Genomic DNA, 12,320 nt, shown 5'->3' with positions numbered 1-12,320 from the left:
CCCAGTTCACGTGTCCCCCCGGCCCCCTGAACCCCACTGCTGCTTGCACGTGTGCATGTACATGTGTACACATACGTGCACACACACAGAGGAAGAGAAGCTGGGATTCTTAGAGGAAGCATCTTGCCGTTCTCGCTGTCACTTCTTGCTTTGCTAAAATCTTACAATGTTAGATCTGGAAGAGGCAGAAAGATCCTCCAATCTAGTGGATTCTAGTCCTCATTTTATGAGTATTTAGAGAGGGAAATTGACCTGCCAAATGCTGCATAGCTTATTGGTGGCAGAGTAGGAATGGCAGTTAGGTTTCCTAACTCTCTTCCCTCTGTAGGTAAGTGACCTACTCTTCTACTCTAAGTGACTCAAAGACCTTTTGAGTGCTCTGGTCACTTATGCTGGGGCAGATGTAGCTAAAGGTGTTTCCCAGTTTTCTGCATCAAGATGTAATTAATACCTGGAGTAACTCTGGACACGAATGCTATCAAGATATCAGTCAGCAAGTCCACAAACATTTTTGAACATCTATTTTGGGTCAGGCAATTTCATCAACATTGCTAATACATCAGTGAACAAACAATACAAGCTTCAAAGAGGTACAGACAGTAACCATATGAACAAATAAATACATATAACTTGAGATCCTTATAACTGACATGAAAGCATAATTGGGTGGGTGTGGTAGAGAGGGCTAAGAAGTAGCCTTGGGGAGAAGGTAGAGGCTGCGCAGACAAGCCAGTGTGGGACAACATGAGGGCAGGCTCCATCTACAGCCCCAAGAGGACTCCAATTTGATGAGTGATGCTCATCACAATACACAGTGGTCATAAGCTACCACTTATAAGTTCCTCCTATGTGTCAGGCACTGTACTAAGCCCCATAGATCCAGCTGCTTCTTTAATTCCTCAGAGTTAGTTAAGGATAGAGCCAGTACTAGAACCAAGTCTGTCTGCTTCTGAAACCTAGTTATTTATTAGGAGAAAGCTCATTCCATTTTCCAAGGACAGAAGACCACACATTGTTCTTTTTCCTGGAGATGCAACACTGGGGTTAAGTGGTTCTTAACGTTAACAGTTCCTCCCTAACAACTTAGGCTACATTTTACTTTTCACTTCATTCCATCACTCTTAGTTCCATCCTCCAGAGACCCTCCCCCACACCACACACAAAATCAGTTACATCCTATTATCTGATGCCAGTTATGTTGATACCTCAGAAGGGAGAAAAGTATGTTTTTAGGAGTGGAGATTTTGTTTTTTTCCATTCTGTTCCCTCCCAGGAGGGAATCTCAATATTGTTTCTGAAATCAGACATTGTGTGTGGGTTTGGAACTGAGTGGGTAAGGGGATGGATATGTACCACACCTTATTTATTTTCTCTTCTGTGCAAGGAAGGGTCTCAGCTGTTTCTCCTCCCAAATTGAATTCTCTTACTCTTGAAGAATGACCCAAGCAAAGACATTTCCCAAACATCTGAAATCTGAGACTTGTGCCTGGAATCCATGAGGCTCATGGTTTCCAGATGGAGAGACCAGAAGAAGAGGAGGTGGGGGAACAGAGGAAGGAGGGCGGAGGATAAAAGGCAAGGGGAAGCCTGAACTCTGGATCACTCTGCCTGTGAACCGGGCCAGGCCTCTCATTTGTTCTGCAAGTCTGCCATCTGAGAACGTGCCAGGCCCAAAGAAACGCAGCAGCTGTGCACATCCTCGTGAGACTGTTCCAGTGATTACTAGGAAGTAAGTCATCGTGAAATTGTCCCTTCTGAGGGCGGTGACTAACCTCAGTAGCACAATACAAAAGAAAGCCCATGGCTTGGCTATGAAGAGGGGCATAAACACTCCAGACGGATTTCCTCACCATCTCGGAAACGACAAAACACAGACACTTCTAGAAATCTTGGCTTCTTTACACCACTTAACCAGATGCAACAGTGGACCCCCAGGTGACCTAATTCTTCCTCCACATGTCTTGTCCTCATGCCAGAGGTGGGGAAAGAGGTTTAAAAGGCAACCTAGTTTTGAGTAAATTAACAGGCAAGTATAGTTTGGCCATAAGTTGGCTAGGTATGGTCTCAGAAGGAATGCTCTTTTTTGATCAGACAGGCCAGTATCTTCTAGGGAAAAAAGGAGTTTGGGGAAAAGAGATCAGAACCCCTGTTAGCAGATGGAAATTGGTTTTTTAAGTGCTGAGAAAATACCCATTTTTATTGTTATCAGTGGTTTCTTTACCATCATGGCCACCCATAATCACCCCACTGACAGAGTCACCACCACCACCACCACCAAGCCAAAGAGCAATCTTACTTGTCTATCATGGTTCTTCCCACTTGGAATAGGGTGAATCTGATACTAGGATATAGCCATCCAACTGGGTCAAAAGGTCCTAGAAGCCTGAATGTGTGGAGAGAAACCAAATACAGAAAAGTTACTTCCAATTAACACCTGCAATCTCCAGATGTCCTAATAAAAATGGTGAGGCAGCAAATGGCGACCTTCAAGCCAGAGAACTACACTTGGACTCAATGTTTTCAAGAGCCAAGCCAAGTATTCAATCTCCTCATACCCTGATCTTCTGGCCTGGGACATGTAAGTGTTCAACTACATTCTGGCTTGGGGGAGAAAGCAAGCAGAGGTGAACGTATTCTGTACTGGCATGACTTCAACAGACCATTCATCTCACCCTGAGGTATGAAGGGATATTGCCTGCCTCCTCAGGCTGAGCAGTGCCCACAATTTATGAACTTCTTCACAGTATGATGTGAATCTGGGGCCTGAGCCAGGCATTATCATCAGGAAAAGGTGGACAATTTCCCTCTCCCTCCCCACTCCTTTTCCTATTGCTGATTGTACTGTTCAGACATGAACTATGATTTAACGCCTTCTGCTGCTAAGGGTGTTACAAAATATTGGTTGCAATGTAGTCATAAAAAGTGTTTAAGTAAAAGAAAGAGAAAGAAAGAAAACAAGAAAGTAGAAAAAAGAGAAAATTATAGCAAATGTCAAAACTCATCATTACCACAAGCACATGGATAGGCAGGGAAAAATCTTTGCCTGTGTACCAAACGGAATGCAGCTGATTAACTTACATCATTTCTATACACAATCAACAGTGTTGAAAGCAGTGCATCTTGCGATAAAGGATAGTTCCAGTCACATGTTTCTCAATTTCTTTATCTCAGGGTCATCGGATCAGGGCCAGATTGCCACAAAGGGCTCAATGACCCATGGGAAGTGAATCATGTTTTCATTCCAGGGTTTAATATATGCATTACATCACTATTAGAAGCAAGCGACTCTGTGGTCGATGGCTCCAACGTGGATTAAGGTCAAAAGTGGCCCTGGAGACCAAATTCCCTAGTGAGCGTTTGCCACACAGCTCCATGTGTCCTTTGCTTCTGAATTCTTCCTTCTCCTAGCAACAACTACTAAATACCAGCTTCCCAGGCTGGTATTATGTCCACATTAAGATTTATTTTTCTTTCAGCAAAGAACTGGAGAAATACAAGAAAGAACCTGGTATTACAGGTTAAATTGTGTTACACCCAACTTGTGGTGAGGGTCCAGTTTCTTCTTATTATACCCCAATTTTGCTGTAATGACTATTGCTTGAAATAAATGGGGAATTGACAGGGGCTGAGAGATAACAGGGATGCTTAAGTGATTTTTATAGTAGCAGTATTTGTTGTAACAGGATTTGACCTGTATTCTGGTTATTAGTTTTATTCATCAATTGGAAACTTGGCACTTCCATTGTTCATGCCATTATATGCAAAGCACTGTAGCATGAAAGTCACTTACAAAGCTATGAAAAAACTCTCTAAACAAGAGGCTCCTGGAACAATAAAACCTCAGGTGGGGGATGTTTTGTCTTAACTAGATGTTCTGGATAGTCCAAGGTTTATTCCTTTAACCCCTAAAAGGGGAATTTGTTTCATTTTTCTTTACCTTTGTGATAGAAATATTTCTAAAATGTTTGATATGCAAATTCTTGCTTTCTCCTGAGCATAACTTAGTTTCTTTAGGTGTGACGCTCAGGGTCATCACTTTGAGTATAATTACACAGTCCTATGATATGAGGTGTTTAGAAACTGAGATGTGTAAAGAGCTATTTTGGGCACTAAATGCCCCCCTAAAACAGAGCTTTTTGAGCTCTTCAGTCTACTTAAACTTTTTCTGTCTTCTCTATTGCTGTCAACTCCTTCTCCTTCTTGAGTTAAGTTTCCTCTAGAAATCTGTTTTGTGCCCTTAAATTTAATCTGCTGTAGGCTTGGAAACCAGACAGCAAACATTTAGAACTATGTGTGAAGCAGGAATAAATAGGTTCTGAGTAGGTGCTTTATGGGTAGACAGATGGCCTTTCTCTTATGTGTTTGCTTCATACTATTTATTTCAACTGGTCAGAAGTCTTGTTTACTCACTTCTTAGTTCTCAGTCATTTTTGAATGGGTCCAGCAGAGGTTTCAGATTTTTCCAGTTCTGTCTCAATTACTGTCAAACCACTTATGCAGATTTCATGTTTAAGAAATAGGGATAGGTGAAGCTGACTGAGCCATAGGTAAATGAGTTGTGACTGACTCCCTAAAATGGTATGAAGGTTGTGGGCCATTTTTGTAAGGCAAATGGTATGCTACAGCCATGAGGGTTCAACTCAGTAAATGAACTATAAAACAGACAAGCTCCCTCTGCAGTCCCTTTCCAAGAATATGAAGCTGGCCTACTGTCAAACTGTTGGAGACGCCTTCAACATGTTTAATTAAATTACAGGCTCAGTGCCAGAGTTGGCTGACTTTGGGGATTCTAAGACTATGGCAAAAGAAGCCATGGCTTTGCCTCTCCTGGTGATTTCATTATTTATGGCCTTGGAATAAAGGAGATAAAGCAAGTCTAAAAGCTTCCTCCTTCCAAAAGTGCAGTTTCAGGTCAGAAGAGAATTTCACTGCTCACCTTAACCCTCCTTCCCTCACTGTACACTGTACTTTGCAAACTGTACAAAACAAGACCTAAAAAAGACAAACTCCTTCGCCCCAAGGCCATACTGTATGTGTTTGCAGAGAGGGGGTGGATGGGTGAAGGTTATTCACCAGCATCAGCTGGAATCTGATGCAGATTCCAGCTAGGAGAGGAGAGCTTTAGAGCCAGGGTGTAAAGTCTGCTAGACCTGGGTTTAAATCCTAGCTTCCCATTTATTAGGGTGTGACCTTGGGCACCGTATTTAACTCTGATTCCTGAGCAATAAAATAGAGGATGATAATATTAGCGCTGTGAGAATTAAATAACATAAAAGGCAACTAGGACAGTGCCTGGCCCAGAAAAAGACCTCACTAAACGGTAGCTATTATTATTAACAAAATGAATGATTTAACCTGGAGACTCTAATATTTAACGAGTACAGATACTCAATGCAGCCAATTATTGACTTTAAGCCGCCTTTCGTTTTGTTTTCTTTTCTGTGACACCTTCTTCTCTTGTTAATACTGGCAGCCTGACTTTCTGTTGGGTGTACTTACCTCTGGTGCCTTGTTAAGGCCAGGAGATATTCTAGACCAGCTGCAATTTCACTTTTATGAGTGTAAAGGAAATGGGGCCACCTGTAAGTTGGACCAAGCAAAGATCAATGAAACAAAATAAAGAGTTGTAGCTTTCAGAGGGAAAGACAATAAAATGAAAAAGGGCTGAGGCAATGGGATGCGGTATTGAGACACTGGCACCAGGAAGTAGGGAAGAAAACCTCCAAACACATTGTGGTTTGTTAAAACACCGAGACTCCCAAGTACTACAGTGCCTGGCAATCCCATCCCACCAGGCAGAAGTGTGCTTAGCAACTGGGGAGGGAGGAAGTGGGCCTAATGATTGTTACAGGGGACAAGAGTCTCCCGGCCTGGCTTTATCAGCGTGGCTCACCGCATGACCTTGAGTGACTGACTCCCTCTAGAACCCTATCTTGAACAATTTCTCCAAAGTTCACATACAGCCTCTAGCTAACTAAAGGGGTTTGATGGAGACAAATCTGTTAAAAAATTTTTTTACAGCAGGGTTCATAAACTGCAGCTCCTCCAGACACTTGCTGGTGGGTTGTAAGGATGGATTTTAAAAATTGAATTGTAATGCCTTTAGGTAGGAATTGTACCTTCTAATTCATACAGTATCTACTATATTGAGTTTTCACATTTTGCCTCTTGATTTCAATGCATCCTCTGCTCCTGATATTACAAACAGGACTAGAATTGCTTCATTTAGAACTTAATTCTATCTCTTCATCAGTTATATCAAATGTGTACTTCTAAGGTTCCCCAAAGATGATTTTGCTGGCCTAACTGTAATTTGCTCTATGAAGGTTTTTTTCCTAGCAAATATGGTAAAAATTAAAGTTTGACCACCACTCTGGCTAATCCAAATTGTAAAGCTTTAACGTTATTTGAAAACATCATTCAGGACCAAGCATTCTTTACTTTATAATCTACTTTGCTCAGAAAATTTAACCTAGGCATGGATCACTTCACTTTGAGGAGAAAACATTTCTTTAAATAACAATGACTTTAAGTCTGTCCTTTTGCCACTCCCAGAGATCTCCTAAGCTATGCTAGAGAAGTCAGGGGCAAATGAGCGTCCCACCTCTCATAACCAAAACACCATCATCTCCAGCATGATCACAGTTAACAATGCCGATCACCATGAATGTTTACACCTAGCAGGGTCCTTTGTGCACAACTCTGAGAGACAAATGGTATTTCCAGTAATAGTTTATTGATTTCCAAATGCACAGGGGCACTGAGTCCAAACATCCTGGGAGAGCAGTAAATCTTTCTTACAAAATAATTTACAGTATGAAAATGATATACTGAAACATTAACTCAAATGTGTAATTCCCGTGAAAGACTGAGTGTTCCCTTGTTTAATGTAAAGTGTGAAAGAGGAAGGTGACTGAGGAGGGAATGTGACTGTGCACAGGAAAACAGGCAGAGGACAATGGGTTCGTTGGTTCTCCCTATCCACGCGGTGTGGCCTGTCACTGTAGAAAGATTGGTCAGGTTTAAGTCCCATTAAGTATAAATCTACTGTCCCCTCAAGGTCATATCAAGGCTAGCATGGGCTCTGCGGCACTTTTTGTACCAGTATACCCACTAGTGTCTTAATTTATTTTTATTTTCCTGCCCTGGCGCGAACAAGCGCGTGTTCTTGTGTGTTCTTGGTTCCAAATGCTACTGTTTTCCTAGGCAGTCCCCAAGGGCCTTACAACTCTTGGAATGGGCTGTGGTGGGGCTTCAGAAACACCGTTGGGTAAGGCAATATTAATGAGATCTGAAGTCTCCCCTGCAGGCCTGCAGGCCTTCTTTTCTCTCAGGGCTGGGCTGAGTCCATTCATAATGAGATAGATTTGTTTTTTAAACAGAAAATTCCAGTTGTGCTAGGCACACCGTAAACATGCAACTAATTTTCTTATCGAAAAGCATGTGTTGAAGAGCTACTGAGTGTGGCATTTCAGGTATTGGCAAGAGAATATTTTCTAGGTGGAGGAGAGGACTTCCTAAGCCCTGCCACTCCTATCGGTCGTGAATTCTGCAGCCGTGCCCTCAGGCCTGACTAGAGTGGTTAGACTCTCAGGTCACCCAAAATTCTGGGTGTCCAAATTTCCCATATCATTAGACACCTTGGAGTAGGGCTGGAGTGCGATTTCCCTCAGGGCTGTCACCTTGGCTCAGTGCTTTAGGAGCTGACAACCTTTGCCAAGGAGTTGCTCTTCTTGTTAGCATCTTGTAAGCAAGCAACTAAGCCCCATTATCTGGTGACACTTGTAATCAGGGCTGGCAGAAACCTCTGCGGTGGTATGCGAGATAATGAAGCAGCGGCTGCTCTGAATTTCTCTCACTTGTTAAACTGTGTGTGTGTGTGTGTGTGTGTGTGTGTGTGGGGTGTGTGTGTGTGTGTGTGTGTGTGTGTGTGTGTGTACACATCAGGTGTTAGCAGGAAAGTCTAGGTTCACAGGACTTTGAATTACCACATCCTCACAGACTGGCTAGGTTTACTAAAATATGAAGATTTCCTTTTCTGCAGCAGTGTAGCAGCTGACATTTTCAAATAAAGTTAGAGAGCAGAACACTCCTCACTTCTACTATTTCTGAGAAGTTCCATACTCCTGAAGGTCAAAGAACACTGTATTTATGGGGAATAGCACCAAAAAGGAAAGGTATCCTCCAACTTCTGGGGGCAGGCTCAAGTTAGCAATATGTACTTAATGTATCTGCTAAAGTAGAAGAATAAGGCTAACTTGCTGCCATTTCTGAGCCTCAACTATAGCCATAAAATGTAACTTTGAAAAAGAATCCATAGAGTGGAGTGGTCAGACTGCAGGGGGGGAACCTGCAGCCTTTTTCTCTCTGTTTTAGGCATACACAGAGTTAGGAAGAGCCGGGTACAAAACCTAGCTCCAATACTTCCTAGCTGCGTAACTCAAGGCAAGTGACTCTTGCCCTCCAAATCTGCATTACCATCTGAGAAATGGGTCCTCATAGTTGGTCCTCAATATTTTAAGTCATTTCCCTTTCTAGGCTGTCAGAGCAGAGACTCCAAGCAATTCTTGGAATTGTCCTGGATTTAATGACAATCAAATGAAAGGACAATCCCCCTCTTAGCCTCCAGATACCCAACCTTTGGAAGGGAGCCAGGGATTGCTGTGAGGACCCAATTCATTCTGAAGACATTCATTACCTGCCTCCCTTGATGACTTCTCCCTAGGGATTTCTGCAAACCCTGCAGCCAGTTAGGGCACAGTTGTGAGCAACTCTTACTGACCTGGTAGGAGGGAAGTCTCATCATGCTGGGGCTTAAGGCCGAGAAGCATGCTCCAGCTTTAAGGAAGCTGGTGCCACTGCAGGAAGCATCTTAGTTCTTACACTGATAAATGCTGCCGGCAGGAACTCAGGAGCCTGGGCAGAAGCTGCTGAGCTGTGTTTAATGCTTCCCTGGTTAAAGTTTTATCAGGTGCTGAAAACAGCAGGAGCCCACAAAGCAAATCTGAAATCCTTTCTAAGTAAAAGCAAAAGTGCTTTCCTTGAGGATTACAGAGTATGATAATTTATTGAGACAGGCTGGCATGTGTTTGTATTTCCATTCATATCCATTGCATGAATGCCTGGGTTTCCCAAATACTGATTTAAAGTAATAACGTATGATCTGGTACGGAGGAGCCAGTGATCTGTCCACTGCTAAAATAAGGCTACTACTTGGAGATTAAACAATACTTACTGGGGAAAGACAACACAAGCTTCCAAATCCTAAATTCTTCTTAATATTCTGATTTTTAAACTCTTTTAAGAATGGCCACTCGTCCTCCTTTAGGAGTAGTTTCTTTGGATGTGGTTGGGGGTTGTAATTAGTGGTATGCCCAAATCACCAGTCTTTGTGGGCAGAAAGGTAAAGCACCGAAAATGTCTTAGTCATTTGCTGGCCACCGGTTGGAGAGAAAAATACTTTTTTTTTTTTTTTAAACAGCCCAAACTACTCTCAGCCCCAATGTCCCAACAACATATTTAGCGAGCAAGGGTAATCCTAACCCAGAAGCATATATACCTGGTAGCTTCCTGGCCTCAAAGAAACAATCATTTCATAGCATGCACAGGACTGAACAGTGATATAGACAGGATTCCTATAGTAAGTAAGCATTGTTTCTCCCTCAAAACCATCCTGCACACACATATCGGTTGGCCCTAAAGCTCTGTGATAGGTATACAGGCAGGCAGGCAGGCAGGAAGAGGAACTCCCCTCAGTGCAGCTCCTTTGTTTCTGCCTCAGAGGCACTAGAAGTCTAGGTCCTGAGTCAACAGAAACCCTAAGGCTGCTTGGATGTAGTTCCAATTGTACTTCTCAGAAGCGAACACCAAAATACCACTAAAGGCAGAGGAGAGGGAACACAACCCCACTCGCTAATAAAAATTCTCTGTGAAGTCTCCTATTTTATCTTTACTGTTTATGTATACATTCTATTTCATAATATAATTGTGTTTGTTTTATCTAAAAATAATGTCATTCCCTGACTCCAAACCATTTGTTAAGTAAAACTCCTGTTTCAGAAGACGCATGTTTTTTAGTTTGCAGTTTTGTATTCCCTAGTACATCATTGCTTATTTAGGAGTAAAAAACTCGGTTGTAAGGAAATGTGCTTTGGGAGTGGGGAAAGACCAGAGTCCAACCACGGTGAGTCTCTGCTCACGTTACTTAAGAGGAGAGAGCCAGCGTGTGGGAGATGACCTGGAGGTGGGGAGAGCCAGGGGAAGAGGGGTCCCCGCTGGAGTAAAAGGAAGGTATATCTGCCAGGAGATGCAGCTCGATTCAACACACCACAGAGTGCCAAGAATTCTCCCCACACTGCATTTAAGCCAAATTAGGCTAAGCTGGGGGAGGGGGAGCAAAACCTACACTGAAAATTCCCATTTGTAATACACATTCCAGACTTTCATGCTGTGACAAGACCCATAAAACCTCAGAGTCCACTCAAATAATTCAGGTTCCATCAGATCCTTTAGTGACTATTTTGGAAACTTAGGCAGTTTGAGTTCAGAAATACTGATTTCGATTTCAACTTTTAGTCAGATCTCTTTGGTCCTTTTTTTTTGGGAAAAAAAAAAGTCATTTCTTTTCTATCTCTTCAATCTTTTTTTTTTTTTTTTTCATTTCCACAGCACTGAATTATGAATCTGAAATCCTGGATAACCTCATGTACTAAAAATATCTCTATATATTTCTAACTTTTAACTCTTTATCTGTTTTCAAGCCGTCCATATTATTTCATGAAACCACATTTTCACAGATGTATTAAATGGACTTTTAGAGACGAACTATGTGGGTTGATTCGCCCCTACTTTTCCCTCATTTATTCCATGCTTCAATATGAATAAAGTGTGGTTTTATTAGCAGGTAGGGAAACAAATTCTGACTGCCCTTCAAGATTATTCCAGATCCTTCTTAATGAAGTGATACTGTTTGGGTATACACTATGACAGGGGCTGGCTTTCCCGAGCAAGTTCAAAGCAGCCATCGAGGGATTTACCTGAAGGACCCTTTAATTGCTCCTGGTTGATCAAAGGGGCATTTTCCTTGACCTATCACGACAAGAGAATGAGAAGCACAGTCAGCAAGAGTAAAACTGGTCATTCCTTGGAGAGCTATGTGCCTGCTGTGGATCTGGGGAGGCATCTGGTGGAAGCACGTTTGTTGCTGGGCAGCTTTCACAGGAATCAGAAGCCATTACATATACGCCGTCACATACACACAAGGGGAAGGGATGATTTTCCACTGGGGATGGCAGGCCTTCATGTGTCTTCTTCTTCACTGGCACCACTACAAAGGAAAGGAGAACCAAGTGAGTTAAGACTTCACAAGAAGGGAGGCAGCCTAGTCTACTGACAGAAGGCACAGGCTCTGCTCTTAGACTCCCCTGGATTCCAGCCCTAACCCTACCACTGCTGGGCACTGTGGCCAGGGGCCAGTTACTTAGCCTCTCTATGTTCTGATTTCTTTATCTGACTGCAGAGATAATGATGATAATAAAACCTACTTTCTTAGGTTACTGGAGGAATAAATAATACATATAAAATGCCTGTGCCTGGTACACAGTAAGTGAATAGCTATTTAAAGGAGCAGGTGAGGGTCATAATATTTTTTTAACTTGACAAAATAAATTGCTGGTAAAAATCAGGAGTTTGACGTCCCCTAAGCCTTAAAGCCACCCATTGTTAGAAGAGAAAGGCAAAGAGAAGCCATCACTCTGCACACCAAACGGCACTTCTCACCTGGAATAAAGCCAAGGTTTTAATTCAGGCCACAGGGACAGTCACCGGGTTTAGATGTCACCTCCTCAGAGAAGGTATTCTATCTAAGTCAGGCTCCCTGGTTACTCTCCATCTCCATCTTATTTCTTTCATAGCCCTTATCATGTCCTATAAATCATCTGTTTGCTATTTACTCTCCCCTCTACCCCCACCAGAGCATAAAAGAATAGCAATATTGTCTATTTTATCGACTACTGTTTATCTACCACTAGGACTGTGCCAGGCATATAGAAGTGTTCAATAAATAGTTGTTGTAAAAAGACAGTGAGAAATAAAAACAGGAAGGGAGAGAAGGAAGGAGCTGAAAGAATGGTCAGTCATGACTGACTTGACCAGGGCATCCTAGACATCAGCAGTATTTCAGTGGCCAAAAAATGAGTTGTGAGTCTCAGAAGCATGGCTAGAACGTCAGCTGCTCAGGGTTAGAGCCTCCCTGGCTTGGTCCTGGGAGAGAACATTGTTGATACAAGCACTAGGGCAAGAAAAAGTCAGGGCCAGAAAAA

The 12,320-nt window shown here is 42.5% G+C and overlaps 1 protein-coding gene across 5 annotated transcripts in view; it reads right to left on the bottom strand.

The window, feature by feature from the left end:
- Positions 1–693: 693 nt before the first annotated feature.
- TRIM44 (tripartite motif containing 44) overlaps positions 694–12,320 on the bottom strand; it is a 118,947-nt gene continuing 107,320 nt past the window's right edge. For 3 of the 5 annotated variants that reach the window (XM_019948347.3, XM_073808776.1, XM_019948349.3), the window contains one exon: positions 6,720–11,326. Coding sequence is in view for 2 of the 5 variants with exons in the window: in XM_019948349.3 (XP_019803908.1) it covers positions 11,299–11,326 (28 nt within the window). In the remaining 3 variants the exon portion in view is untranslated. Of the gene's footprint in view, positions 5,581–6,719; positions 11,327–12,320 lie in introns of those variants that run through there. The other 2 variants (XR_012333520.1, XR_012333519.1) reach the window with 2 other exon arrangements.

This window comes from Tursiops truncatus, chromosome 8 (assembly GCF_011762595.2).
Source record: "Tursiops truncatus isolate mTurTru1 chromosome 8, mTurTru1.mat.Y, whole genome shotgun sequence".
Lineage (NCBI taxonomy): Eukaryota > Metazoa > Chordata > Mammalia > Artiodactyla > Delphinidae > Tursiops > Tursiops truncatus.
This window is presented reverse-complemented; position numbering and strand designations above follow the sequence as displayed.